At 45.3% G+C, this 27095-nt stretch overlaps 3 protein-coding genes across 3 annotated transcripts; all 3 read left to right on the top strand.

Moving 5' to 3' along the window:
* The first annotated feature begins 1232 nt into the window (after window positions 1-1232).
* MGP (matrix Gla protein) lies at window positions 1233-7336 on the top strand. Its single transcript, XM_083821200.1, has 5 exons — window positions 1233-1366; window positions 3744-3894; window positions 4824-4859; window positions 5999-6074; window positions 6959-7336. The coding sequence occupies exons 2-5, from the start codon at window positions 3834-3836 to the stop codon at window positions 7095-7097; spliced, it is 312 nt and encodes a 103-aa protein (XP_083677326.1). The 5' UTR covers window positions 1233-1366; window positions 3744-3833; the 3' UTR covers window positions 7098-7336.
* Window positions 7337-11382: 4046 nt separating this feature from the next.
* Window positions 11383-18079, top strand: LOC310892929 (osteocalcin-2-like). Its single transcript, XM_083821199.1, has 4 exons — window positions 11383-11589; window positions 13463-13498; window positions 15514-15583; window positions 16970-18079. The coding sequence occupies exons 1-4, from the start codon at window positions 11523-11525 to the stop codon at window positions 17097-17099; spliced, it is 303 nt and encodes a 100-aa protein (XP_083677325.1). The 5' UTR covers window positions 11383-11522; the 3' UTR covers window positions 17100-18079.
* A 2326-nt stretch (window positions 18080-20405) lies between these two features.
* ART4 (ADP-ribosyltransferase 4 (inactive) (Dombrock blood group)) lies at window positions 20406-25313 on the top strand. The gene is given in 4 exon segments (XM_083821187.1): window positions 20406-20579; window positions 21758-22060; window positions 22064-22484; window positions 23332-25313. Coding segments are annotated over 4 exon segments (870 nt in total). The 5' UTR covers window positions 20406-20525; the 3' UTR covers window positions 23424-25313.
* The last annotated feature ends 1782 nt before the right edge of the window (window positions 25314-27095 follow it).

Here is a 27095-nt window from a genome sequence, read left to right as displayed (position 1 = left end):
GCTTTCATCCCTGGAAGTGCATGTGCACTGAACTCAATATGTAATAACCAGACCCAACACTGGTTACACGGACTACGTATTGACCATCCCTAAAACTCTGCAAACTGTCTCTGGAAATAATGGTGTGACTCTAATCCAGACAGTTCCATGTCAGGTTGTTTTTCTCAGGCTCTGAGAGCCAAGAGCTGCTTGTGCAAGGACACATGTGATGTGGTACCTTCGAGCCACCGGTAGGTCTGGACTTTCCCCAGTCAAAATCATCAAGCGCTGTAGGAGCTAAAGATCCCACCCTTGGACAAGAGCCTTTGGGAACCAGGCAAAAGTACATAGATCAAGGATGCATGTGCTAACTGTGAGGTGACAAAGTGTCCTACAAAACTGCAGCAAACCCACCTCTGTCCCAGACAGTCGGTGGTAACTCCACAGTTATGCTGCCATTTTCATTTTGCAACCAAGGCACTAAGTCAGGTCACACTTGATCTTTTCCTGAGCCAAACCAGCCACAGCCACCAGCTGTTTGGTTAGTGAATAGATGCGATGGGTTTTCTTTCTTAACCTCACGATTGCTGATTCTGCAGCTGCTCATCTCCTCCATCTCAGGTCTCCTGAGCTTAGTCCCTCAGGTTGTGCCTACCCTTACTTTGGGACCAGACCTGCCAGCACCCCCACTGGGCATAGCAGGGGTTGATCTTGGCTGAGCAAGGACTGCCCCGGTGAGATGTGTGTGCGTGCTCCTGGCCTGGGCACCTCCAGCACAGTCAGAGCCAGGAGCCCAGGAACCCAACAGCCCACTGAGCTGGGCATGTCCCGGGTTGTCCAGCGGGCTGTCCAGCACTGCTGTGGGTCTGGAGGAGGGGACATCAGGCAGCCGCAAAAGGAACATGCAAGGAGACAGGCGAGGGCCTCCTGGGCTTGTGCTTCCCACGGAAGAGCCAATGGCCTGGCCATCAGTGTGGCTCTGAACAGAGCGTGGATGGGGAAGGAGGGGGCCGAAGATGGGGGGCATCAGGCTGCAAAGGGGAAGACCGAGCTTGTCCTTGGACCTCTGCCCACACACCGCTCCTGGGCACAGAAATGCAGCCTGGTTGTGGCTGTGCCCCACTAGCCCTTGGTGCCTGTTCTGGCTCTCTCCTCTCCCCCCTTGGCTCAGTTCCTTGAGGTTTCTGTTTCCTGGCTGTGGGCAGAAGGTGTTTTTGACTGAGAAGGTGGAAGCCTGGGGGTGGATCGGGAATGGGAGACAGAAGAGGGGAGGAGTCATTCATCAATGCTAATAAATAAAAGGTCCCTCTCCTTCAGTACAGGGTCCAGGACGCCGGGAGAGCTGCCCCCTCAGACGAGCTGCAGGCTGGCCAGGAAGGACAGCTTAGTGAGTATGCAGGGACCGCCTTACTTTTCCTGGATGGCTGCTCATTATTAATGCCTTGCTGGTGCTTCACAGCTGCAAAATGTTAGGAGTGATTGCTATGGCGTGTGTAACATCGTGGTTCTCCGCTCCAGCAGGAGACAGGCCAGAGGGCTGCTTTTCTGATCTCCCCTTTTTGGGGGGGACTGTGGAAATCTCCCTGGCATTTGCAGGCAGTTTATCTTACCTCCTCTTTCTGTATTTCCAACCAGTGGATGCTTCTAGAAAGCAGGAGGATTTAGCTCCCTGTACTTTGTGGTGTGTTACCTCTGGGGCAGCATGCTGATGCTGGGGAGGAGGGATGTGTGCTGAAGAATCCAGAGTGCAGGGGGAGTCAAGAGGCAACGTATCTTTGCAAGGGAATGTGTTTCCTGAAGTCAGTTGTTGGCATAGAGCTGTGTAGTCAGCAAGTTCTCTCATCTCTTGGAAAATGCATTGCTTCTGTGGCAAAAAGTGAAATGTTTGAGTTAAAGTGGTGCTTGTGGCGTTTCTGCTGTGGTGATGGCAGGGGATGCTCCAGGCGTACTGGGATCAGTGAGTTTCTGAAATGGGAGCGGTCTTCCAGTGAGAAGGCTCTGATAGGTAAATAAAGAGGGTTTGGCTGGAAAGTCTGCCGGAGTTTCCCACTGTGCAGCCTCACCTTCATTCCACAGCATTCCCAGCGTCTTCCTCCCTGTGCCTCACTGCTTTCCCGCTGGGCTCTCTCCCTCAAACCTCCCTTCCTTGGCCGTTCTGATGAGCTGCCAGAGTGTACAAAACATTCAGGAAACCTATAAAATCCACATTCAACACCAGCTCCAAAACCCTGGACTCCAAGGAATGAAAACAATCCCGGAGCAGAGAATTCACTTAAAGAGACTAGAGTAGGGCAGAGCACAGAGGAACAGTAGAAAAGTCTTAGTTCTGTGACCCTGTGACTAGAGCAGACTTTTTTCTGTCACCGCACAACCTAGTTTTCCTCCTCATCTTAGGCAAAGCAGTGAACAGGCAGGATGTGGGTAGTATGGGGGACATTAATGGTGAAGGACTGAGCTGCTCTCTGTGGGAGATAATGGGGAAGGAAAGCAATTCTTTCTGTTTGGCCTGAAGCTGAAGGCCCTGCTCAGTTCATCTCCCAGAGACCACATGCTTCAGGCAGAGAGCATGAGTTTGGCATTGAAAAGGCAAAGGTAATCTTGTTCCACTGAAGTTTCACTCCCTACTGGGGAAGTGTTAGGCTCTGGCTGATTGTCCCTGTAGGTTTTGACTGTGCCACCTGCAGCGTGGCTCCCCAGACTGGCCTCTGCAGGTGACAGCAGTGACACCACCCCACTGGCTTGGTAGGAATAGCCTGCTGGAGCCTGCACCCAGTCAGAGAGAAACCCTGATGTCTGCATGTGGGTAGGGACCCGCAGGCTGGTGAGTGCATGTTCTGTGTACACCTGGGCAAAACAGGCGGTCACTGCAGCGTGTGGCTCACACATAGCAATGGTTACTGTGCCCTGGGCTCGTCTGCAGGCAGTGTGCATGGTCCCAGCCCCACTGCTGCCACAGGGAGGGATGGCAGGCACTGGTTATCCCCCTCCCCTCCCTGCCTCGCCTCTGGCAAACTGCTCCCCTTTGCTTTTCACCTTTTCACCTGGTCTCCCCTGCTTTCAGGAAGATGTCCCTTGGCAGAGGAGCAGTGTAGGGGCAGGAGCACAGTGAGGACCTGCAGAGATAGAGTTATGGGTGCTGCTGCTGTGGTCTCAATGCAAAGCTCATGATCCCTCCAGCAGAAGGGATCCTTCTGTGTTGCTGCTTGTCACTCCTGGAGCAGGAAAGCAGGAGGTGGGAAGGGGCTTGGATTCCTGCTCTGGCAGCTGGCAGGCTGGGAGGGCAGTGGGGCCAGCTGGAGGAAGGGGGGCTGAGTGGGGAGGAAGCTGTCTGAAGCCCTACTCTCCGTGTCTCCACCAGCAGAGCTGACGGAACAGTCTGGGCTGTGTTTCCAGACAGAGCACGGCGAGGGTAAAGAGAGCAGATCAGAGGAAAAATTAGAAAGGCAAACATGTACATCTGGGATCAGCACACGCCTCTCCCTGCAGGCCCCTGGCAGCCCCTGGAACAACTTCCACTTGCACGGGCCAGGTTTCTGAGTGCAAGGGACATGCTTGCCTGTGAACTCTGCCCCCCACCCTGAACTGAGAGAGGAAGGGGGCATGCCCCCTCCTTCCCAAAACCTGACTCAGTCTGCTAATAGAGGATGTTTTGTAATAGCTCCATAAAGAGTGTGTACCAGCCAGCCATTGCCTTCCCCAGGTTCTTTCGTGGGCCCCCTCCTGTCTCTGTTTTCATAATAAACATTCCACTGCTAATTTTGCAGGCAGCCCAGGATCTCTGGCTGCCCTCTGTGGGAAGAGAGCGAGACACAGCAAGGAAGACGGAGTGAGGGAGCCCTCCCTGCACTTGCACAATGCGCGCTCTCATCATCATTACACTCCTGGCTACCTTGGTCATGGCCGCTACTTGCTATGGTAGGTGATCATTTTTACTGGGTAGAGCGACAACTCCAAAGTTGCAGACATATTTGGATCTGTTCAGATTTTTTTATTCACCTTTGTTTTTTCTTTCCCTTTAACCCTGCTTTCCTGCCCTTGTGTCAACTCTGCTCCAGAGCAGCCAGCTCCAGTCATTGTGGTTTGCAGTCCAGGATGCTTCAGCCCCTTCCTCTCTGCTCCAGCTCACACTGCAGACTGGTCCTCTTCCTGCTCCTCTGTTGTCTGGATCACAATAACAGGACTTGGAAGAGACTACATCATTTTTGATATGGTCATTCCAACTTATAGTTACCTTGCAGGATGGCTGGGGACACAGCTGATAACCAGAACAACTTAAAAGGCTGAGCCATACAGAGGTGCTTGGGCTGTGACTCTCCCACAGGCTATTTTGCAAGGCACAATTGCTAGACTACTACACACCAAGTCAAGGCTTCTTCCTTGTTAATGGGGAGATCTCCCTTTCCCCTTTTGTAATATCAGCACCTTCCTCCTGTCAGGCATACAGATGGAGTTAAGATGCTATTTTATGCAAGAGTCAAGCACACTTCCCTGTGCTAATCCATTCCCTAAGCACACATGCAGGCTTTGAGGTTAAGCAAAAATTGTAGTGTCAAAAACATGAAGGAAAGAAATATGCTTGAGAATCACATACTGGAAGACCAAGTGTGACCCTTGAAGTCCTGCCTAGGACACCAGATAGCTCCATCCGAAACACATGAACATTGTAAACTCCTCATATAAATACTACATGACACTACTGAACCCTTTCTTTTCCTCTTAAACAGGTGCCTTTAAATCTGGTTTCTCTGATTTGTGTGTGCATGTTCTACTGATCTGTGGTGTGTGAGACACTGCAAATGCCATGAATACACTGTCTTACTCCTTATTCCTCTTTCTTTCCCCAGAGTCCCACGAGAGCATGGAATCCCATGAGTATCTCAGTAAGAGACTGCTTTACTATTTTTTTTTTTAATTCAAAGTGTGCTGCAGACATCTCCAAGACCATTTCCTTGTGCTTTACTATGGGGATTAAATAGGCAGAACCACTCAGCTCAGGGAAATTGAATTTATTGGATGTCAGAGTTTCAGGATGAATGGGAAGAGAGTTAAAAAAGAATTCACATGTTTGGGCACAAGTACATACCACTGTGCTTTGCAAAGAATGTAATAAGAATTGGAAAACAAAGAGCAATGAACTTAGATCCCTGCTGCATGCACCTAAAACAGGTTAAATGGTATTAGAAAAGGGCATTGCTCAAAGAGCTCTGGGAGGAGTGTGGAAAGAGCCAGTGACACTGGCTGTCCTTACCCAAAGACAGGGAAAACTGAACTCTCAGCACCTTGGAAGAAGCAGGTGGGGTGTGTGGGCAGGAGGCATCCTTGTTCTGGATGAGAGTTGGTGTCACAGAAGCAGTGGGAGATGGTGGAGAGCGTCACTTAGGAACGAGCAGTAACCTGGAGAGGTTAGAGAACAGATGGATCAAAGCTAAAAAGAAATTAGACCATCTGGGAGAAGGACTTCACAGAGCAGCGAGTCAGAAGCACAAAGGCACAAGTGGAAGCCAATGACAAGGACATCCCCAGACTCCTCAGTTCTGCAGTCGGACTCTGTTGCTTCTCAAAAAGGACAGAAGGGACCTTCAGACACTTCAGTTCAAAATTTCAGCACAGACCTTTTCTACTGCCTAACTGTGGAGGCAGATAAACTTGTTCAGGCCCTTCCTGTTCCCACTCGTAGCTTCACAATCCTGCTGATTTTACCGAGTGCGCCCAGGCCTCCTGCGGTCTGCGCAGCTTGGCACCCGCCTCTTGGCCAAGCTCCAGTCAGGGAGGCTGCAGCACCAGGCTCACAGTAGCTTTCCCTTGGGCACCCTGAGCTTCCATACAGGCTGCACAAGCCATAGGGAGAGCCAGCAGGGTGGATGGCGGGGAGTATTAAAGGGTCCTGGGTTTCACTGTGAGGGGAGGGCAGAGAGGAAGGCTGTCACCAGTGTGGGAGATGGGCTTTGTGGAAATCAAGTCTCGTGAAAAGTGTTTATATATTCTGGAAACAAAACAAAACAAAAACTTGTCTTCTCAGATCCCTTCATCAACAGGCGAAGGGCCAATGGCTTCATGCAAACTGACATGAGACTAGAAGCTATTGCTCAGGAGAGGTATGTTGTGGCCTCAGGGCACTGAGGGTGGGAGTGGGGAGAGGTTTCTCCTTGCCAAGCACAGGCTGGTAGCAGGGGAAGAAGCCATGGTGACTTCGGAGAAGTCTCGGCCCCTCTCTCAGCTTGAGGTGCCAGTCAAGTCCCCAACCTTGGGAGAAGCCAGAGCTCAGGCAGCAGAGAGTGGATCCTTGTGTTTGAGGGCACATCCTGCACGGGGAGGGCTCTGCTTAATTTGTCTGAAGGAAGCAGCAACAAAAGGAGAGGGAATCAGTGTGGGATACCCAGAAAGTTCAATGTGAGATCTTGTTCCAGTCTTCAGGTCTCATGCAGGATTTGCATGACCTTTTCTAAATCACAAGGCCTTCCGTGGACCTCCTTTCCTCATCTATATAAGGCAGATAGAGGCAGTTTTATGTCTCATGTGGGGCTTGTGAAAATAAAGGCCGAGGCACAGAAATCCTTTCCTAGAGAGGCACTGAGGCAAACCCTCTCAGCAGCACCATGTTGTCCCCTTCACAAGGTGTTTCAGCTCTTTGCTCCATGCGTGGGTTTAGGGAATAGCGAAATAGCTGGAGGGAGAAGGCTGGAAGTCTCTTCCTTCAGCACCGGGCTGAGGCAGGAGCCAAACCCCTCTCCCCACCACCCTACTCAGCCCTGAAGTAAAATGTTACCCGGGGAGGCAAAACACTCCTGTACTCACATCAGTCCCCTGGGTGTCGTGAATACAGACGCTGGTATGCCATGGTCTTGGTAGCTTGATGATGGGGACTGGGGCTGGGTCCTTAATCCTGGTGGGGTGTTGGGGGGGGGTGGGGGTGGGGAAAGGGCTGTAGACAGATATTTAAGATGACAGCACTTACTCCTCATCTATCCTACTTCTGCAGGATCAGGGAACGTAATAAGGCACCCCAGGAGCATCAGAGGGAGATCTGCGAAGACTACTACCCCTGCGAACTGTACGCTTCTCGCCATGGCTATGCTGCTGCTTACAGGCATTATTACGGGAGGAGGAGGACTAAGTAAAGGGTGCTGTGTCCCCACCCTGGGGCCTGGAGCCGAGGGTATCCTCCCAGAAAAAAAGATATAGCTCTGAAACATATTCAGTTGCTTGTGTCCCTGTATGTTATCCTGCCTGCTGCTTCTCTCCCGTATAGCCATGGATTCCTACACGGTGTCGATTAGTGCTGAGCTGACATAGCAGAGATCAGAGAGAGTTCAGGATGTGGGTGGTTACTGCACAATAAATTGCTCCTTTGATACTATCTTCTCATGAGTCACAGTATTTTGGGGGGTAATTTTTCATGAAGAAGCTGAGTTTCTTTATCACAGAATCTGGTGCAGATTATGGAAACAAGTCACCACCACATGATCACATGAGGTTTGAAATGATCTACTGTGGTTTTGCTCCAGGGTCTAAAATCGAGATGCACTTTTTGAAAACAAAATCTACACCATCTTTTCTCAGTCAGGTAAACAAAATTCAGAAGGCGTCTGTTTAATCTTAAAGGCAAAGTTCAGGTGAGAGTTAGTGACAGAAAAAGCCTGTAAATGGCATCTTTCCAACTATACTTTGGCCCTGGTGTTTGGTGCTCCCGTAGTGTGGTCCAGACTTAATTCATATTTCTGTTAAGAGTGCTGTTTTATCCCCTTTCTTTCACTTAGAATCATTCCAGACAACTTTAGCATTAACCCTTCACTTTGAAATATTATATGAATATTATTATTATTTTTTTATTTCTTCAGCTAAAACCAAGATTGCAGGCATATATTCCCCTTGGGTCAGCACCTTGTTCTTGTTGAGTTAGAAAGTCAGCTTGAGGCAAACATATCCCCTTGTATACTCTTTCTGTCCCCTCTTGTGTCATTCTGAACCCAGGAGGCAGAGGAGATCTGAGAGCCAAAGCATCAGCAAGTGACAAAAGAGGGACTCATATCTGAGGAGAGATGGGGCAAGTACTCTACCACATGGCTAGGAGACCGTGTGATGGCTGCAGCCCCACAGGAGGAAGGGCTGGTGGTGGTGGTGAGGGGCTGAAGGGAGGTGCAAAGGCTCCTCTCAGTAGCGCTGGGTCTTGCCACCCTGACTGTCATGCCACTGGCACCAGGGATGACAGCCTGACCCCAAGGCTCTCACTCCTCTGCTCTGCTCCCTTTGCCTCTGAGGCAGAAGGATGCAGCCACAGCTCTTCGAACACCCATCGGTGTGGGTAGTTTAGGAGACATAAATCTTCTATCTCAGCTTGGCACAGCTTGTTCCAGTATGCACATCTCCAGCTTTCCTCTGGGACCTGCAAATTAAAGAAGTGGGAAAGATTCATGGCACACTATCAAAGGCAATGAGATATAAAGTATCAAACTGCTGACTATTCTATGAAATTAAGTCTAGAGCCAGATCTACCTTCCACATTAGAAACATGCATCTTTTCAGAAATATACTTCAAGGCTTTGCCAGCTTAGCAGATGAACTTTTGGAAAGAAAACAGATTTATTTATTGAAAACACTTCTGATAGGAAACTCCACCCTTACAGTTGCTTAAGTTTTGTCCAAAGGAAAAAGTGAGAGAGAAATAAGCATAGGGGAAAAAAAAAAGGCTGTACAGATTAGGTATGTTTGCACCCTCACTTGTTCTGCGTGTTCCCAGGTAGGTGAATCTTATGATCACAAACCAAAGCAAAGCTTTCATACCCTAAAAGTCAACAAGTCTGCAGTGTCTGGGTTTGACTTGACACCGTGACACCACCAAAACAGAAGGAACAGCACTAGTGCTGTCTGGGTCTGTGTCCAGAAATATCTGGCAATTTCAACCTCTGGTTTACCAGGATAAATAATGAATAATAGCAGAGGTTTCAGAGGGATTTCATTCATGTAAGCAATAACCAAACATGTCTAAGAGACTACATGATGATCAAAAAGCTTGGGAAAAGCTGGGAAGAGAAATGAGGCTGTTTGGATTATTAGAATTCTGTATTTATATTCTTTCATGCTCTCTTTTGGAAGCATGGCTTTCTTAGAATACCCATTACATTAAGATATTTATTTATTTTTAGAATGTTTCTTTTTAAGACACTCGTGCTGGATGTTGCTAGTATATATGTTCAATCTCTCCTGCACTGTAGAAAAGCTAAACATTTGTTTTTTAAACTTGAAATTTCTCTAATTTCTATGTAAGCTAAAAGACAGTGTTTCTAAGGATTGGCCGAATCCCCAGTGGCTGTGACTGCCCTTGGGAGCCTATTAATTCTGTAACCCTTGGATGTCTCCCCTGTGTGGGGGGCCGAGGAGGACTGGATGTGAGGTGGAGGAAGATGTTATACATATGCTGTGTGCGGGACATAGTTTGGGGAACTTGGCTGCTGGCTTTGGGGAATATGGGGTTACTGGTAGACAGGCTGTAGAAGAGGGTCACACGGTGAGGAGCAAGAGGAGGTTAAGTTATATTGTGTGTGAACAAAAGCACTGCCCATCATCTGACTCAATAAATGTCATAAAACAGTACATTTGGCGATGAAGCTGAAATGGCTGTCACCATATCTGAGGACATACCCAAAGACTTAATTTAAAATTTAAGACAGAGCTACAATACTCACTGAAATGAATAGATTCTGTATAATTCTTATAAACTGGGGAAAAAAAAACACAAACCAAATGAAAAAAAAAAAAAAGCCCCACAACTTGAGCTTATTTCAATTACATGTTTGGGGTTGGTTGGTTGGTTTGTTACCGGTGCTAGGAGCCGTGTGGGCTCTGGGTGCTCCTCACTGATGCTTCCATGGACAGGGACAGCAGTGATGCTTCCATGCATGTGGGGCTTTGCAGACACCATCACTGCTAAGGGAGCATGTTGAGATGAGCTCTCAGGGGCACAGTCCTTCCTTTGGGCCTTAATGTACCAAGTGCATTGGGTCTCTTGATATACCAAGTAACCACAGCCACCAAGTCCTGAAAAATAAAACACCCCTGGAATCAAAAGACTTATTTGATCTTGAGACAAGAGAGGCCAGACTCGTAGCCTCCAAACTGGGAAGATTTCCAGGGAGAAAAAAAGAAAGACACCCCACTACTTCCCCAAACTAGCTTCCAAAGATCCCAATAATGTAAACAGCTCTCTGGAGTGGTTTCTTGAAACTGTCTGAAGTGAAAACTTACTGTATGTTTGCCCTATGCAAACCATTTTATGGATGTCTTTTCCTTTAGGAAAATGCGTCAGCGTGAGATGAGGGAAAAGAGTCACCATCAGGTTGTTTCATTTTATTTTCCACATGAGAAAGTCCCATGCACCACATGAAAGCAACTGCTCCACATTAGGCTGTTCTGGTCTGTCCCCTGGCTTTCCTGCGAGAAGCTGAATGACTTCCATGTTTCTAATAAAACCAATTTTTTTATCCAGTTGTTTTTCTTCAATAGACCCATTCAAAACCTCAGATAAAATTTTCTGGAAATGCCATGAGTCCTGAGATGGATGTCAAATGGCTGTGCGGAGAACAGTCAGACTTTTTAGCGTCATGATAAGCACCACCCTTGGCCAAGGGGGAGTTGAGCAGCTTGCTCCTGTTTATCTCTTAAATAAACTTTGTGGATGGAGGTCCTCAAGTTCAGTATGAGAGGTTGCTGAAGGAGGTAGTCTTGTGGTGGCAGGACAGCCCTGTTTTGGTGGCACAACAAAATCTTGAAGGCTGCCGTGCCTGGAATAAAACTTTTTTGCTTGATTATTTGTAAAATTAATATTAAAGTTAACACCTCTGAACATGATAATGAGCTCAATGAAGTACATGCTAAACATATATATGACTATAGCACTAGACCCAAATCATGATAAATGTCACTCCAGGGAGAAAACCAGTTAAGGTTAGGATATTAAATGGGAGTTAGTGTTAGGAAAAAGTGTTAGAGTTAGGAAAAAAGAAGAGTGGGTGGGCTGGGTTGGGAGAGAAGAAACTGTAGACCTGGAAGAGGCAGATGATGGGCCATGCTCCTTTCTCCTCCACCAAGACAGGAACACCTTCTTGGTAAGCTCTGCACCTTTTGGTGAGAAGTACCCAGGACAGCCTTTTGCTAGCACTGTTATCATATATTAGCACTGTTACACTTAGTGTGTTTATCAACAGCAATGCCAAATCTGTTATATCTGTCACCTTTTTAAATATGTTCAACTTTGTGAAACTGTCTCAGTGAAAGTCCTCAACGAGGCTCTGGAACAGGCAAACATTTGACTCTGATTTGACATTTGATAAGTCCCCTTTAACGCGACAGGCTGCCAGGACCTGATAGTCTCCTGGCCCAAAGGACGGTCTTTGTTTTGGAGCTCAGACACAGGAACGCAAGCCAGAGCCCTGATCTCTCCAGGCAATCACAGGATATAAAGTGCTGCCTGAAAGCAAGCTCCAGAAAGCCACGGTAACCTCCAGGAACGCTCTGAGTGTAGGAAGAGTAGCGCAGCCAAAGACGACATGAGGAGTCTGCTGGCACTGCTCGTCTTGACTCTGGCCCTGGCAGCGCTGTGCTGGTGTGAGAAAGGTAAGGGGACGTCTTCCCTAGGAAAGCTGCTGGAGCTGCAGCCCCCAGGGAGCCTCCCTACACCATGGGAGAGATGCAAGGTTTCTGGGGGAGGCAGCGCTGCGGGTCATTGCACAACATCGGGTCTCTGAGGGGCTGCACCGCAGCTGTAAATTAAAAACAGGGCTTGGGGGTAGGCAGCCTTATCTCCTACTGGGCGCTTTCTTACACTGGTCAAAAAAATAGTATTGCACCATTGCATTGCAGCAGGGAATTCCAATTATTTTAACATGTTGAAGCTTTTAGGTGATCTGGCAAAGGTAGGCTGGATGCTCAGGTTTGAGTCACTGGGTAACCCAGCCCTGGGGTGAGCTGCAGGCAAGAGTTGTGTCAACCACAGTGAGGGGGATTTTATACCTGCCAGCACTGGGGTGCTGTAGGATCACGGAGATAGGCACCGAGTCAAGTCTTCACCTGCAGAAAAATGTGGCATGTGGAGAACTCTGGAGAGGAAAAACCTCGTATTGATGGTTAGAAAAACTGGGTGTTGTCTCATTGAATAAAAGCACATCACATTTGAAGGTGATTTAGCCATGGTGACTTTATGATCAAGAGAGAGCAATGCAGTGACAATTCTCTAGCTGAAGAGAGAGGGAAAGGACAAAAGATCAGAAACAGCAAGTGTTTTCTCCCTACAGCAGGAAAAGAGAAGCCAAGTAAGAAGGGGCCCTGTTTTTGCCTGTATTATCTCATTCAAAGTTAATTTTCATTAAGTCCCTGGCATCAGATACAACATGATTCAATACTGGCAAATATATTTAGTGAATTTTGTTTGATCTGTGTTTTCCCTCTGTCGGTCTCTTGTTCACTTTCTCACTCTTGAGTGTATCTCCGCTTTTTGCTGTTGTTTGTTTTTGGTTTTCCCAGTCATTGTTATGTTCCAGATTGCTTAATAGCCTTGGAGGAATTTCTAATTTTTATTTTTATTTTTGAAATCCAAGGAATGTATACATTGCTTAAAAATAGAACTACACACACCTCTTCTCACAAAGTCTTTGTTTAAGCACAGTTGTTATTTTTTGGTCTCCACAGTCCTCTTTCTGCCCATAAGTATGCTTATGCCAAGGACCTGGTGACTTGGGTGGAACTAACACTGTTGAAGAAAAATATGGTTAAAGAGAGGAAGAAAAATAATAATTGTGAAACAGTCCAGTGTGGGAAAGCCAAGATGAAGAGGCGACCTAACATTTCTCTTAGAGGACGTATTGCTTGGATGTTTGCAGAAAGCATTAAGAATTAAGTTTAGAAATGAAAACAGAAATACATTGTGTAAATTTATTGTTGTTTAGGGGGAGAGAAGGAGGGCATTGGTGAACCAGATACTCCAACCCTAGGCTGCAAAGCTGTGAGGGTAGAGTTTTTCTCAATTTTCAATCCTATTTCTCTTCCCTATTAACAGCTTGTGATTTCTCCCTAGAGTCAGGGAAACCTCTTTCAAAAGAAAGAGGAGATGCTCAGCTATCTTCTGATTCTGTCCAAATCTGGGATTTTGCTCAAATGGTCCCTTAGCTCCACCTGTCCCTGCTCTTAGCAAGGGTGGGGAGGAAGAAAAAGGAAGGTCTTCCTCCAGCTTCCACAGTAGTTGTATGGTTATTGTGTCATTTGACTTTGTTTGGAGAAGTTGAATTTAAATGAATCCAGGCATAATGGGTGAATTTTGTGGTGGAGAAATCTATCCCCACATTCTGGATGTTGATAAAATTCTTTCTGGGAAGGACAGACCTTCTGGAAAAGGGGGGAGCTGGATCCATTCAATAGAAAGAGGGATTCAGGTAGAGAGTGGACCAGAAGAGCAGACGTCACATGCAAACTCCTCTGTCTGTCTGTCTCACAGATCCTGAAGACCCCTCAGGACCTCCCAGCGCTGCCAGTGAGTATATTGTTGTAATGACTGTTAGCTCCATTCCTCTGCATCTGCCTCCCTTCTTCCCTTTGATGGGTTGAAGGGATGAACAAGAACCGTGTTGACTCCCTCTAGCTGCTCCCCTTTTGCTCCCTCAGTGCCACCACCCCTGAGGTGCAGGAGCACGTGCAGCAAATGGAGGGGCTGCCTTTCACAGCCACGGGGTGGGAGGCACAAGGGGGGTCAGCCTCCCTGTACTGGCAAGGGAGCATCGCTCTGGCTGTGCTGGAACCATAGGCTGCATCTCCACAACCCTTGAGGCAAGACATGAGCCCTGCAGGTTGTTAGTGGCTGGCTGCATCTCCCCTCCATGAAAGAGGGTGATGTGGGTGGAGAAACATGACTGGTCTCCTTGCTTCTCTGATCTGGCCTCAGAGACCCCTCCAAAGGGACTGCTCTGTCCCCAGCCTCTTAAGAGAGCAGAACCTGACCCAGGGTTTTCAAGCACTGTTTCTTTGGATCTGCTGCTCAGCCAGTCTAGTGCGTAGGATCACAGAGAAGGAAGGTTTGATACCTGAAAGCAAGTCCCTTACTTGGCTGCTGCTGAGGGTTGCAGTCCCTCCTCTGTCAGGTTGCCCAGTACATGGAGATTTGCACATCTTGGGATGTCCACAGGTTTCACGGCAAGCTGATCCTAACAGAAATTTGCATGGAAAATCCCCCTTGATCTTCTCTGTCCCTCCTTTTTCACACCTTGAAGGATAACATTGCTGCTGGTGAGCATGAAAGCTGGTATTTCTCCAGTGAGCCAATAAAAACATCGATTGGGAAAGAGAGAAAAATAAAAAAGCATGCACAAAAAGAGTGTTCAGGGAAAGGTGGTGATTTCTGACGAGTCATTAATTGGCAGTTTCTGTGCAGTCAATATTTGGATCCTGACTAAACCCAGCTTGCTGGTGAGGGGGCACGTCTCACCGGCTAAGCAGAAACAAACATCCCGCAATGATGATGGAAGGGCACAAAAACCAGTCTCTCCACTGGCAGTATTAGAAATTGCATTCCCCCGGTGACATTGATAGTTTCCCAGTTTCTCTACTGAAACGTGCTGGTGTGCAGCTGCTGGAGTTACCAGTGTGCCAGCATCCACACACACCTCTGCTGGTGTGGGCCCGTCTCACAGAGAGAGGCTGTGCTGTGCTGAGTCCTGGCTGGGGACAGTGAGGTGGCTCTAGCTCCTGCTTGTGGGGTGCTCCACAACCCTCCTTTGTTTGCGCAGCCACAAATTCAAGGGGGCAAATAAGAAATTTGTGCTGACAAGGGGTGTTAGTAGAGACCAGGGGTGAATGCTGACATGGCAAAAAGACCTCTCGTGTTCTCCAGGTGCCTGAACACCGGGATGTGCACGTCCTGGGTGTATTTCTCCCTGTGTAACATTTACTTTTGTTATTTCATACCTTTCACTTTCCATGGAACTGTGCACATGTGAGCATCAGCAGTTCCATGTGCTGTTTGTAGCTTATGGCTAATTAGAGGTATTTCAAGGCCTGGTGCCTCCTGTCCCACATCACTCAGTCTGAGGCAGGTTATAGAAAGCAAGCCAAGGCTGAAGTTAGCTGGACTAGGGAGACAGGGTGCCATTCCCTTCATTTTCTCCTTATATGTATCTTATTCAGTCATGACTTTGCCTTCTGCACATTTGCTGTGGACTCATATAAAGGTTGGACCAGATGATCTTAGAGATCTTTTCCAACCTAAATAATTGTATGATTCTATGGATTCATACTACATGATAAGAGAATGAAGTTTAAGACAGAAGAGCCCTTGTTGCATGTAGACAGGCAGGCTGGGGTGAGGAGTGAGCCCACTTGTCAGTCTTGGAGTAGACAGTGGGGTGGGGAGTGGTGAATGGGCAGGTAGGATTGGCTGCAGAAGTTATCTCCTTACGAAGAAATGAAACAGTCCATTTTCAGAGTGTAGACTGATCTCTGATTTCTATAGTCAATGGTCCTGCATCTCTAACCTGCCGTGTTCTCTCTTGGTAGGTATCAAGATTAAAAAGGAAGTTGCCAATGCCTTTGTGAAGAGGCAGAAGAGATCTGACTTTTACGAACGGTAACAATGCATGAGTCAGGCTGAGAGCTGGACTCTGGACCTGTTCTGAGGAGGGGGTGGGAAGCTGGGGGGTCATGGCAAAGCATTCATCATTTGCCGCACATCTACACATCATGTGTAGAAACAAAAAGGTATTAAGAGACCGACACTGATAGATAAATGGTTCTTTTTTCTTTTTCTTTTTCTTTTTTCTTTTTTTTTCTTTTTTTTTTTTTTTCATAAATATCCTTTTGGGAGCTCATAGCTGGACTTTGTTATTCCTTCCCATGGAGGACAGTACTAGCTTTCTGGGCTAGCCATGGGAACAACAGGGTACAAGTTAGAAGCTGCTTAAACCTCCAGGGACATTAGATCCAAATTCCAGGATGATGAGCATCACAGAGTCCTGGTCACTGCCTCTACCTCCATACAAAGGAAGCACGGCTCTGTTGTAGTGATGAAGCTAAATCTGAAGCTGTAAGTCCTATATCCATTTGTGCAGAAATTCTAGGCACAAAGATTTGGAGAAATCCTGGATATAAACATTCGGAGAAATTTGAGCTCATGCAAGAATATTCTTCACATATTTCCTAGAAGAAGTTTTTAAGCCACTGTCTCATGTAGGCCCGTGTCAAAAAGAATTATTATTTGATGTGTCTTGGACTGGAAGGATGATGTAGTTTTTAGATGATAGAAAACTGGGAGGTCCCATCTGTAGAGAAGAGGATCAGTGTATGGTATCAGGGGAACTGACTGATGTTGAAACCTGGAGTGATTAAAAACAAGATGAAATTCAGAAGTAGCAATTCTACTGACTACACTGACTGCCCCCTTACAGGTGGGTCATCATAAAAGTAGCTTCTGCTACAAGAAACTACTGTGTAGCTGAGACTAAAAGATTTGTGCTTGCTCAGCATGGCAGAACAAAAACTGTGAGGGGAAAGGTTTGCTGTCTACAATAGAAGTGAGGATCATGAGGGAAAACTGCTTAAATTAAGGGAAGAGAGTATCTAGTGGGAAAATGAGCAGAAACTGGGAACAAATAAAGGTAAAAAAGAAATAACAAAATAAATGAATTATAAAATAAATACTAAAGTTTAAAAAAAAAAGATTGCAAAATAGCTGGGGAATGAGGTTGGGGGCAAAAAACAAACAAACAAAAAAACTAACAGCTTCTATGGTCTCCTTTCCTGATAAAACTTCAAGAGCAATTGCTTTAAGATGGGTTCAATTCTGACTTTCCTCAGCATTTGTCAAGGAGGTCTATCCCCATGTAAGTAGGTATCTAACTCATCATGAGAAGTACCCTGGGGAATCACTCTTCTCATGCTAATATTGGGCTATGAAACCTCTCCAACTCCATTGACTGAATCTGCAGAACAGCATCTTTCTCTTTGTCCACTCCAGGTACTTTATGCATTACAAAACCCCAATGGAGCAGATGCATGAGCGTTGTGAAAGCTACCCTCCTTGTGATTATCTGTCTGACCAAATAGGATTTTTCATGGCCTACAACCGTTTCTTTGGGAGATACTAAGGATGGGATGATCACTTTGTTCATCTGGTTTAGGACCACCCTGAACCTCTCAGCAGGAAGAAGGTTGTGGGTGGGAAGGAGGGAAGATAGACTGGGACATTCTTCAGTTGTCTCCCTAGCCAGCTGAAAAAAACAAGGCAATAGTTATCCCACTTCTCTAGGTTGCATTAGCTTTCTTGCTTTCATCAAAAAATATTTCTATTCAGTTGTCTTTCATGGTATTTTCACTGTTAAATGGTTGAGAAGACTGTCTTACCTGTTTCCATTGTAAATGCTATTACATAGCCAGAAATCGTGTCTCAGTACACTCTTCTGATTGTTCTGTCACAAAATCTGCCTGTATAGCATCAATGTTTAAATCTGAAAAAGTGTGTCTGAGGAGTCCTTTTAGATGAGCCCTTCCATTTGTATGCTACAACCAATGACTGTGAAAAGTGAATTGGAAATCTCTTCTTGTTTTTGCTACAATTGATTTCTGGTGAGACTGAATATACCCAAGCAGAAACAAAAAAATCTGTTTCTCTGATGCTTTAGCATTGATGCTTGAATCTAAATGTGTTCAAATAGCTCCCAAAAGAAACAAAACAACAACAAAAAATAAACTTTATGAAATAAAAATAAAGCATTTCAATAGTGGATTGAAGTTGGGCCAACATTTTGTTTATTCAAGGCAGCTTGGCTCTCTCTCTGATGTACATACATATATAACGTATACATGTGCATATATATATACTGTCTTCCCTCTGCACTACTTCGTTCTGTCTCCCTGTATGAATATTACATGTTAGCAACTTTCTGCACAGCCTCTCTTGACATGGTCTGTCATCTTGCATTCCCTGAGAGGTAGATGGCAGATCCCATCTCCAACAATAGGGACTGCTGAGCCACAAGAGACTGAGGAAGACCAAATCTCTCTGTTTCCATGTAAGCTGGTGCAGCCGTTCCCAGCTACCCATTGCAATAAATACTGCTTACATAAAGTGGGTTGGTGTGCTGCTTCTCTCTGTTCCTCTGTACAACCTATATCTGCAATTAAAGAGATGTCCAGAAGATAAAGCCTCCTCTTGTTAACCCTGAAGAGCAGGATCCAGATGCACGAGGCTTCCTTCTCCCCTCCTGTGCTCCAAAGTGAATCAGAAGTGACTACAATGAAGTTCAGATCATGATTCCAGTACACTGTGACAGTAAGGGAGAGGAGAACCAAGCTTTTCCTGATTCATCATCTACTGTGTTCAGCATTTCTCTAAATGACCCTGCCCCAGTGCTGATGTGTGTGTGACAGCCTTCATTTGGCAAGCTGTTATGACTTGCATTGGCTATACTGACCTTGGCCAAGGAGAAAACATAAATAATTACCTCTGCTTGTCTCGGTCAAGTACCTGAGGCTGATTCCTCTTTTAGCATAAACTGGTGGAGCTTCACTGCTCACAACAAGACTCACCTCTGAATGCCATCTATTAAAAATGAACAAAGTGCTCATTGAAAGCAGCAAAATTTTCATCAGGAAAAATGCTAGAGATTAGTGAGTGCTTAATATCTGCTGTACTAATGTTAGGGCTCGTTGTTGTTGTATAGCTTTGTTTGTTAAAAGTATCCTATGTGTATTTGCATCTTTCTGTTAGTTTTATATTTGTAACTTCCTTTTGATATACATATATATATATATTTATTTTTTTTTTCTGTGAAGGTGAACATTAGGGCCTTGATCATGTAATCTGTTCTGTGTCACCAGATCTTTATATGGGCTGAAGTCAATATGGCCTTTGGAGAGTTGAGTGCACAATTCAGATTACAAATATAATGCTGGATTGAAGGAGCTCGATTTTCACCTGCTCGGGGTACATTTAAATACCATTACACATCCTCTGCTGCCATCTTATGGCCATTGTATTTATGGTCATGAGACAGTACCCTACGTTACTTTTGAAGGATTTTAAAATGCACAGCCCGTGAGTGGGTTTCCTTCCCCATTCACTTCATAATGCATCATACGCTAAAAGGCCAGAAAAAAAAAATAGGCAAGACATGATCTGCAACTGAATTATATCCATTTGGATTGATAGCGACTCTCACATTCTAGAGTGGCTGTTTTTCCTGACTGTGAATTTTCCACTAGAGCCTTTCACAGTTGTTAGCTATTTTTTATCTCTACACAAACAAGAGAGGAGGTGCCTCTGAATAAATTCACAACCCTTTCTCTGCACTCACTTCGCTAGTTGAATAACTGCTTTCTGAAGTGCAGCCCAAAGTGATGGGGCAGTTCCAAGGAGAAGTGGATAGGCTGCATTTATCACTTTGCATCATCCTTCATGTCTTCAACTTTTGCATCATCTTTCACGTCATCATCTTATACCACCAGTGGCTGCAGATATTGTCACTCACTCAGAATCAGAATCAGTTAGTGCAGTGTTATAGATAATGTTGAGGCAACCCAGTACAAGACCTTTTTGTCATCCCTCATGCTATTTCAGCAAATGCTCTCTGTCCACAGAAAACAAGCAGCTGCACAGATGCTGCCTTTCCCATGGAATCACACTATGACTGCAGGTGCCCCTCTTCAAAATCTGTCTGACCAACCTATCACTAGCAGGCAATGAAAAGCAAGCTTCAATTCTCTGTGTCACAGAGTGAGGCCCTGACAACTACTTTTTGCTGTTTTTCTGTGCAGAAATATTGTCAGAGGCCATGGGTCTTTGCATGTGGGTAGCTCATTGCCCTTTGATTGGAAGGTTAACTGGAAAGTGGCCAGTAGAGAGGGATTAGTCTTGGTGTAGAATATGGATTTATACCCTCATTCTGAGTGTACCCATTTAAATAGTTCAACAAGGTGCCACTCTGTAGTGGTATAAGTGGAGGATTGGTAGCACACTATTAGGAACTGGGAGGAACTAAGGAGGAGTGGGGCAGTTATGTTATCTCTGCTTCCAGATGGGATCCCAACCTACCATGCATTCCTGTGTTGGCTTTATCAGAGCTCAGCACTTCATTAAGGGGACTTTTTAAGCTCTTAGGTAGGGAGTACTCTCCACCTCATCTTCACATATAGTCCTCAGGAGAAAACTCCCTTAGACTTATCCAAGTAAGAGTTTTCTTCCTCTTTGCAAGAACAAGAGTGCAAGATACCTTAGAATAAAGAGCAATATCAAGGCGACAGACATCTACACCAGCTAAAGTTGGAGTGAAGAAACAACTCATAAAGTCTCAGTGATTCTAGATGCTTCTCTATGGATTATGGCCCTACTTCTACCAGTAAACTGCCTGGCTTGATTAATGACATCTGAATTGCTTTAAGAATCTACCGAATCTACTGAAAGACGTGAGTGCAAATTAAAAACTTCAGAATTCAAGAAAAAAGGAAAAGAAACAGATGCAGGTGTTCTCTACTTCAGCTCAACGCTCTTAATAGTGTCTTGGGTGGACTCTAGGATGTCAGTACCTCTGCTGGCCAGCCTTCTGTTGCTGATCTCCTTGCGAAGACTGGTAAGAGGGGTAAACATTGTACTTTGTTTGAAATGGTGAAATCACTTATCCCACTGAAATAAAACCTTTTTTTTTTTTTTTAAATAAATGTTAAGTATGATTTTTTTTTAAGGAACGTTGGATTGGGTCTCATAGAACTGTTCCTCTCCTTTTCCAGCCTGTTTCATCTGAGACTCTGACAACAGCAATGTGTTGTTGGATGGGCAGTGACCATATTGCTCTGTTCCTTGAAACTGTCTTTTAGCTCCCTCTCAAAGAAATTACAGTACCATGAAGAAATAAAATGAATCCTGCTATAGTTTATGGGCCATTCTAACTTCAGAGAAAGCTATCAATTTAGTTATGTGTCTAGGATGAATGTTTGAGATAAAGTGAGTATCCACTTGCAGAGTTCAACTATCAACTGGCTATAATACTTGACTAGTCCACTAAGAGATCAAAAAGGGAAAAGAGCTGTTGTCAAACACACCATTTCTTAGATGTTATCGCACAGGGTTTTTATTAATTAGAAATACTAGAAACAGATCATTAGTGTCATTTCACAGACAGAATATATTATAAATTATTTTCCTGTTATAGCATCCTGTTATTTAAATACTTACTTGTGTTTTTAATGTTTATTTACATAACAAGTCCAGCTGGCCTTAGTGAAAGAAACTGGGTAAGTAAAAGTTTTGGCACAGTACTACTATATTGTCTTTGTTGAACATCACGCTCTGGAGCCAGAACATGTCCGAGAGGTATTATAGGACAGAAAGAAGAAATTCACCCCTGAGATGTGTGCAGGTTTCACTGCCCCAGAATATTGTTTTGTTTATTCTTTCTCTCTTCAAAACCACTTACTAATCATGAACAGAATATTGAAATAGATGGATTATGGGTCTGTCTTATTGGCCCTATCCCCTTGCCCTCTGAAGAGAAAACTCTTCTGAAGTTTTTGATGTCACTGACTGCCATAAAATAAGAACTCTAGCACTCTGGTTGGTATTTGCCTGAGGTGGGGCTTTGGCGTGATGTTGCTCAGCAAGGGCTTGTTGAAGATGCCTTCCTGCTGTGCTTTTTCTGCCAATATTGAAAAAAATTAAAAGAGACGGTAGGGAAAAACCTGGTTTGCATCCACAGATATACATAAAAAACCTCATTCTGATGCTAACCTGCATTTGTTTTTTGATTTGCAGTCTGTGTCCCACCTTATGATGGATATGGCTTTACATTCCTTTGATGACCAGTACCTGGGGTGCAGAGAGCAGGTGATGGAAGAACTGGAGAGAGGAGACTATTTCCATAAGGAAATAGCTGCTAATAAAAACTATTTGAGTCTTTGGAAGAAGGCTCAGAAGGCTTTGTTAAAGAGCCCTGTAGGTCTCTTAAGGGAAATGCATGAGAGTCACGCCGTAGTCCTCATGGCTTACACCATGAATTCTTCCCTGCACTCTCAGCTGAACTGGGCCACATCCACAGCAGGAAGCTCTCCAGAGCAGTAGAGACACAACTTCAGTTTCAAATATTTTCACTTTTACCTAACGACTGCTATCCAGATAATGAAGCAATGGCAGAGCAGCAAGGAGACCATGGGGAAACATAAGTGCTACCGAGTGCATAGGGGTGTAAAAGACTTACATATTGAAGCCACGGTAGGCAGAAGAGTGCGATTTGGCCGTTTCACTTCTACGTCTCGCCTCTGGAATGAAGCCCAGAAGTTTGGAAATGAAACTTTGTTCACAGTGACAACTTGCCTGGGAGCAGCTCTGCAAGGCTTTTCTTACCACACATCTGAGAAGGAAGTCCTCATTCCCCCTTATGAGGTGTTCGTTGTCAAAAACTTCTTCCGGACAGAGTACGGCAACCGGCTGCACCTGCATTCTGTGGGGAATTACAGCAAGTACCACTGCCAGCTCTTGGAAGGTACTGCATATAGTCCCTTTGGGCAGGTGGGATGCAGGACAGTCTGTTCTCAAGTACCCCAATCAGCCCTCATCAGCTGTACCTATAGAGGGCCACACACAAGGTCCAATCTGTAGCCTACCTCCTGTGTTTGCCTGTGAGAGCCACATGACCCAGTTTTCACCCATTTGTCACGAAACCTGTGAGACCCTACAGCTCACTGATGATTAATCCACCCGCTACATAACAGATCTCAGGGTTCTTTTCGGCGTGCACTTATCCCATCTGCCATTGCAAGGATGTTGCAGGATACATGCGCTGGGGCCCCAGCATCCCTATTGCAATGGCAGATGAGATTTTCAGGCAGCCTGAATTCAGATATTATCCTGGTGGCTTGCAAGGCAGCTATACTTCAGGCCTCAGGATTACACTGGACTTTGATCCACCACTACTCTGGCAGGCTCAGGTAAATACAAACAAAACTACTGTTGCTTTAGTCCTGTTCTCTCTCCTGTGGCAGTAGAGAGGAGGGGTGCTGATCGGCAAAGCACATTCTGTTGGTTTCTTGGCTACAGAGATAACTGTTCTGTGCTGGAAGACCACATTAGGTCTGTTCCACAGCCCTGTCCTAAGAGTCCTCCACCAATACGGGACTCTTGCTTTTGTCTCTTTGGAAAACAGTGTGTCAGTGCAACCTCTGGGCACAAAACAGTCATTCAGGAATGAGAATTTTTGCCCAGCCCTAAGCCAGAATAGTAGGTAGACTGGAGAAAGTGTCTGTTTGGGGCAAATGCTGTGTTAGCCAGGGCAGGAAGCTCTAATTAGATAAAGGAGGTCTAAGTGACTGCTCTCTTCACTTTTTTTTCAGCTTCAAGAATTGAGAACAGTGGTTCTACTGCCTCTGCCTCTGCTGTTCTTCCTGGTGTAGTTGGAGTTTTCTTGTGCTTGGCTAAGCAATGACCGATTCTCTGGCTACATCCAGATGTATACGTTTGATTATCAAGACAGAAAATAGACAGGAAATCAGTCGCTGGAGTTACTGTTGTTACAGAAGGTTCATCACTTCCTTCACTTTTAGCCTCAGCTCTCCAGATGAAACTGAGTCATTCAGCCTAGCTCATCAAAACAGACACTCCCTGGACTCATTCAGACAGAAGGGCATTTATCTATGGCCTTACTGAAGAGCAGGGCAGTGACACCATTCACTGTAGGTAGTTTGTCCCTTAGGCATTCAGGAAAGACACACATGGACTTTAACAACATCTTTACAGATCTCTTAGTAACTTTTAGTGAGAGTGCATCTGGCTGTGTGATGGAGAAGGCACCATGGTGGTAGACTGGTGGGTAAGTGTGCAGCCTTACATATCTCCTGTAAGTGCCGTGTCCCTGGTGACAGCCAAGGCTATGGCTGCAGCACATCTGCCTTTCCCCAATACATGATCCCATACACCAAAGCCATCTGATAGCTCTCATCTCAAACTGACCATCTGCATCTCACACGCAGAGGACAGAAGCATAAAGCTTTCTTGAGACACGAACTTAGCAGCAGAGGGTCACAAGATGTGTCAGGACTGTCTTCAGCTTTTATGTTTGCCTTTAGCATTTCTTTTGAAAAAGTCAGGCAGGTGATGTGTTCATAACAGTCCTCTAGTGGCTGATGAATATCTGTTGGTTATTTTACACTGAAATGAAGGAGAGGCTGTGGAACCCACTGCTCTCTTCATGGGTGTTGGATGTGACTGAAATTTATTTACCTGTCTTTTTGCTTCAGTGCTCTGCAATGATTAATGTTGGGGGTTGAACTTCTACATGTTCAGTTACCAGTTCTGGTAACTTAGATGCCCAAGCTAGAACAGCTATGAAGTTCTTCCATCTCCAAAACATAACAATGTGGAAAAGATAAAGAACATTTTCTGCCTGCAAAATCCCCCTTCCAGTATGCCTACCCTACTTCTTCACCCCTGGTTCCTCACCCCTTGGGCCTGGGCTGAGGCTATGGTCAAGAGACCAGTTGTGGTGATTTAACTTTGCGGAGGAGTCACTAAATAACTGAACTGAAACTCACTGATACGTTTCATAAATGACCCCTGAGTGGTAACACCTCTCAGTCACCAGTGAACTTGGCAGGAAGCTGTATTCACCATCACCCCTCCAAAGTGGTAAGCAACAAGTTAGCTATCCAAATGAGATCTGAATATAAGAGGACTGCACAAGTTGCTGACCAGCTAATTAGTTAAAAGTAAGGGTATTCAAAAGCACCTGGGTGAACTGCTTTACTCTCCAAGCAGCTCCATGAAAGCTTGGTGGTGCCGTTCCCTTGGAAATCCTGAGGCAAGGAGTGCAGAACTTCAGGCACCTGAGAATTAGAAATGTAGACACCTAAGGAATGTGGGGGTCTTTGTTTTTTTTGGGGGGTAGACTAAAAGGAGTAGCTTGAGGCTCAGCATTGCAGGTACCAGATTTAGGCGTATGCAATGCCAGACGCCATCATCTAATCATCTAATATGTAGTAGCATGTTCTGTCAAACTGAAATACTGCTCCTGAAATCATGAGACATATTTGTCTGCACAGTTAGAAAAGATTTAATACAGAACTATTTTACTATTAGCTTATTTTGTATCTATATTTCACACCACATTTTTGTTGCTTTTGTTTTACCAGTGATTTCAAATAATTTATCAACAGAACTTTATTTTGACGCCTAAATGCTCAGAGATAACTAGGTACAGATTTCAGAAAGAACTACGGAGAGAATCAGAAGCAGCTGCTGCAGATATGTCTTGTACGGGCATGTTCAAACCTGCTCAAACTTTCCATCGAGGGTAAAGGAATCAAGATGAACATCTAACACATCAGTACATTTATGGAGCTTCCAACTTTTCTGCTATTGCTGGGATGCAGGATTCCAGCATTTTAACAAAGAGTTGGAATGCTTCACAAGGTGGCCTCAGCACTCTGAAAGCCTCCTCTAAGTAGTCAGCTGCTGTTTTCAGGCTTTTCTTTATGGTTCTGTGTCCTTGAAGGAGGGTCCGTATGAAAAGAAAAGAGGAGGAGGGTAGAGAACGAAGTCTGAGCTGTTGTGATGTTTCACCTGAGGAGGAGCCGCTTGCTGTGGTGCTTGGTGGCTCATTTTGTTGCAGCATCTTAGCGATATCAGCATAGTCCAAGAGAAGTTCTGATACATGGAGGGACAAAGCAGGTGAACTCAGTAACTGATGAACAGCAGCCTCTACTGTGTCAGGGAAATTATCTTTTTTTAACATCACTCCAACAAGTGCACCCACGATGCTTCCTACAACCCCCTTATAATTCTCATAAAGACCTTTTACTGTAGCCACGTTGTCCTGCAAAGTGTTGATGGGACCAGCAATTCTAGCATAAAAACTTCGGCTTATGCTTCCCTCTTCATCTGTGTCATATCCCATGGTGGCTTGCATCTCTTTCAAAGCACTGATCAGGAGCTGCAGATTCTCTTTAATGCTAAAGTTTTCTTTTACTGCCAAGATGGGGAATTCAGTGCCAAGATACTGATTGAGGATTTTGAATATTGCATTGGTTGAAGAGACATAGATGTATACTAAGTCATACAGATTCTCGCAGGCCTTAATGATCCTTTCTTTATCACTCTTAAAACCGAGGCGGGCTAACATTTCCGGAGTGAGGGTTTGGCTCTGAAAAGTAAACAGAAGAAATCCAGGAGACAGGGAAGGGTGGATGGGTGGGGGAGTGAAAATATTTTCATCTAGAATGTTACATTTCTGAAACTAGTATTACAAATTATCAAACTACCTGACCCTCCCCCCAGGCCTTCAGAATTAGAAAAAACTCTTTGTTAGCATCTGAAGGGGTCTTACCAAGCAGGCCAGCAAAATATGGTGTAAACAGATGCAAGTGTGGTTATTCTTGTGGATGCAGGAATTACAGATCTGACCTTCAGCATGTCATCTGAAAAGCAACAGAAGTAGTGTTTTTTAGAATTATTCTCTCCTTTTTGATGTTTATTGGTAAATTTATGGAAGTCCTATCAAACAATCTACTTTACATCATCCTTAGAAATGTAACCCTTTGGATTGTATGTACTGGTGGTTCTGCACAGAATTAAATGTATTCTGGGGAGGGGGAATGGACACAGCAGAGTCAAATGCATCAGTCATCTACATGCAGCAGGCAAAGCAATTGAAAGCTGAGCAATGCAATGTTTTTTTCTCAGGCTAGTGCTTCCTGTGAAGTGACCCACCTTTGTCAGTTCATACAGTGGCTAGACATTGCAAGCGTTCCTTGAGAGGTGGAAGCAAAAAACATTCTCCTTGCCTTGGCTCCCCTCTTGCTACCGTTCTGACTACCAAGCAAGTTCTGCCCTTCTGCTTACACCAAAGAGCCCTTCCAAGGCCAACTGCCAGCACAGTCCTGGGACAACACGCTGCTGGGGGACTGCTTCTGATATTGTCTTTGTCTCTGCTAGAGCCCTGGGAAGACAGACTGGTTGCATCAGACAAATTTTATCAGCTCCATCCCACTCCATACTCTTTAAGGCTTTTCTCTCAGTATGCAGCTCAACTCTTTGCCTCTTCCTTCTTTCCCTTCCCATGAAGCAAGTGGTATGAAATTACATGAAACAGCAAAATGTTTTT

Source organism: Anser anser (assembly GCF_964211835.1).
Source record: "Anser anser genome assembly, chromosome: 1".
Taxonomy (NCBI): Eukaryota; Metazoa; Chordata; class Aves; order Anseriformes; family Anatidae; genus Anser; species Anser anser.
This window is presented reverse-complemented; position numbering and strand designations above follow the sequence as displayed.

Coding starts and splice junctions, on each gene's coding strand:
- MGP (XM_083821200.1), top strand. CDS start 3,834: ATGCGCGCTCTCATCATCATTACACTCCTGGCTACCTTGGTCATGGCC. Junction 3,895..4,823: donor CATGGCCGCTACTTGCTATG/GTAGGTGATCAT, acceptor TTCTTTCCCCAG/AGTCCCACGAGAGCATGGAA. Junction 6,075..6,958: donor GAAGCTATTGCTCAGGAGAG/GTATGTTGTGGC, acceptor CTACTTCTGCAG/GATCAGGGAACGTAATAAGG.
- LOC310892929 (XM_083821199.1), top strand. CDS start 11,523: ATGAGGAGTCTGCTGGCACTGCTCGTCTTGACTCTGGCCCTGGCAGCG. Junction 11,590..13,462: donor GCTGTGCTGGTGTGAGAAAG/GTAAGGGGACGT, acceptor TCTGTCTCACAG/ATCCTGAAGACCCCTCAGGA. Junction 15,584..16,969: donor AGATCTGACTTTTACGAACG/GTAACAATGCAT, acceptor TGTCCACTCCAG/GTACTTTATGCATTACAAAA.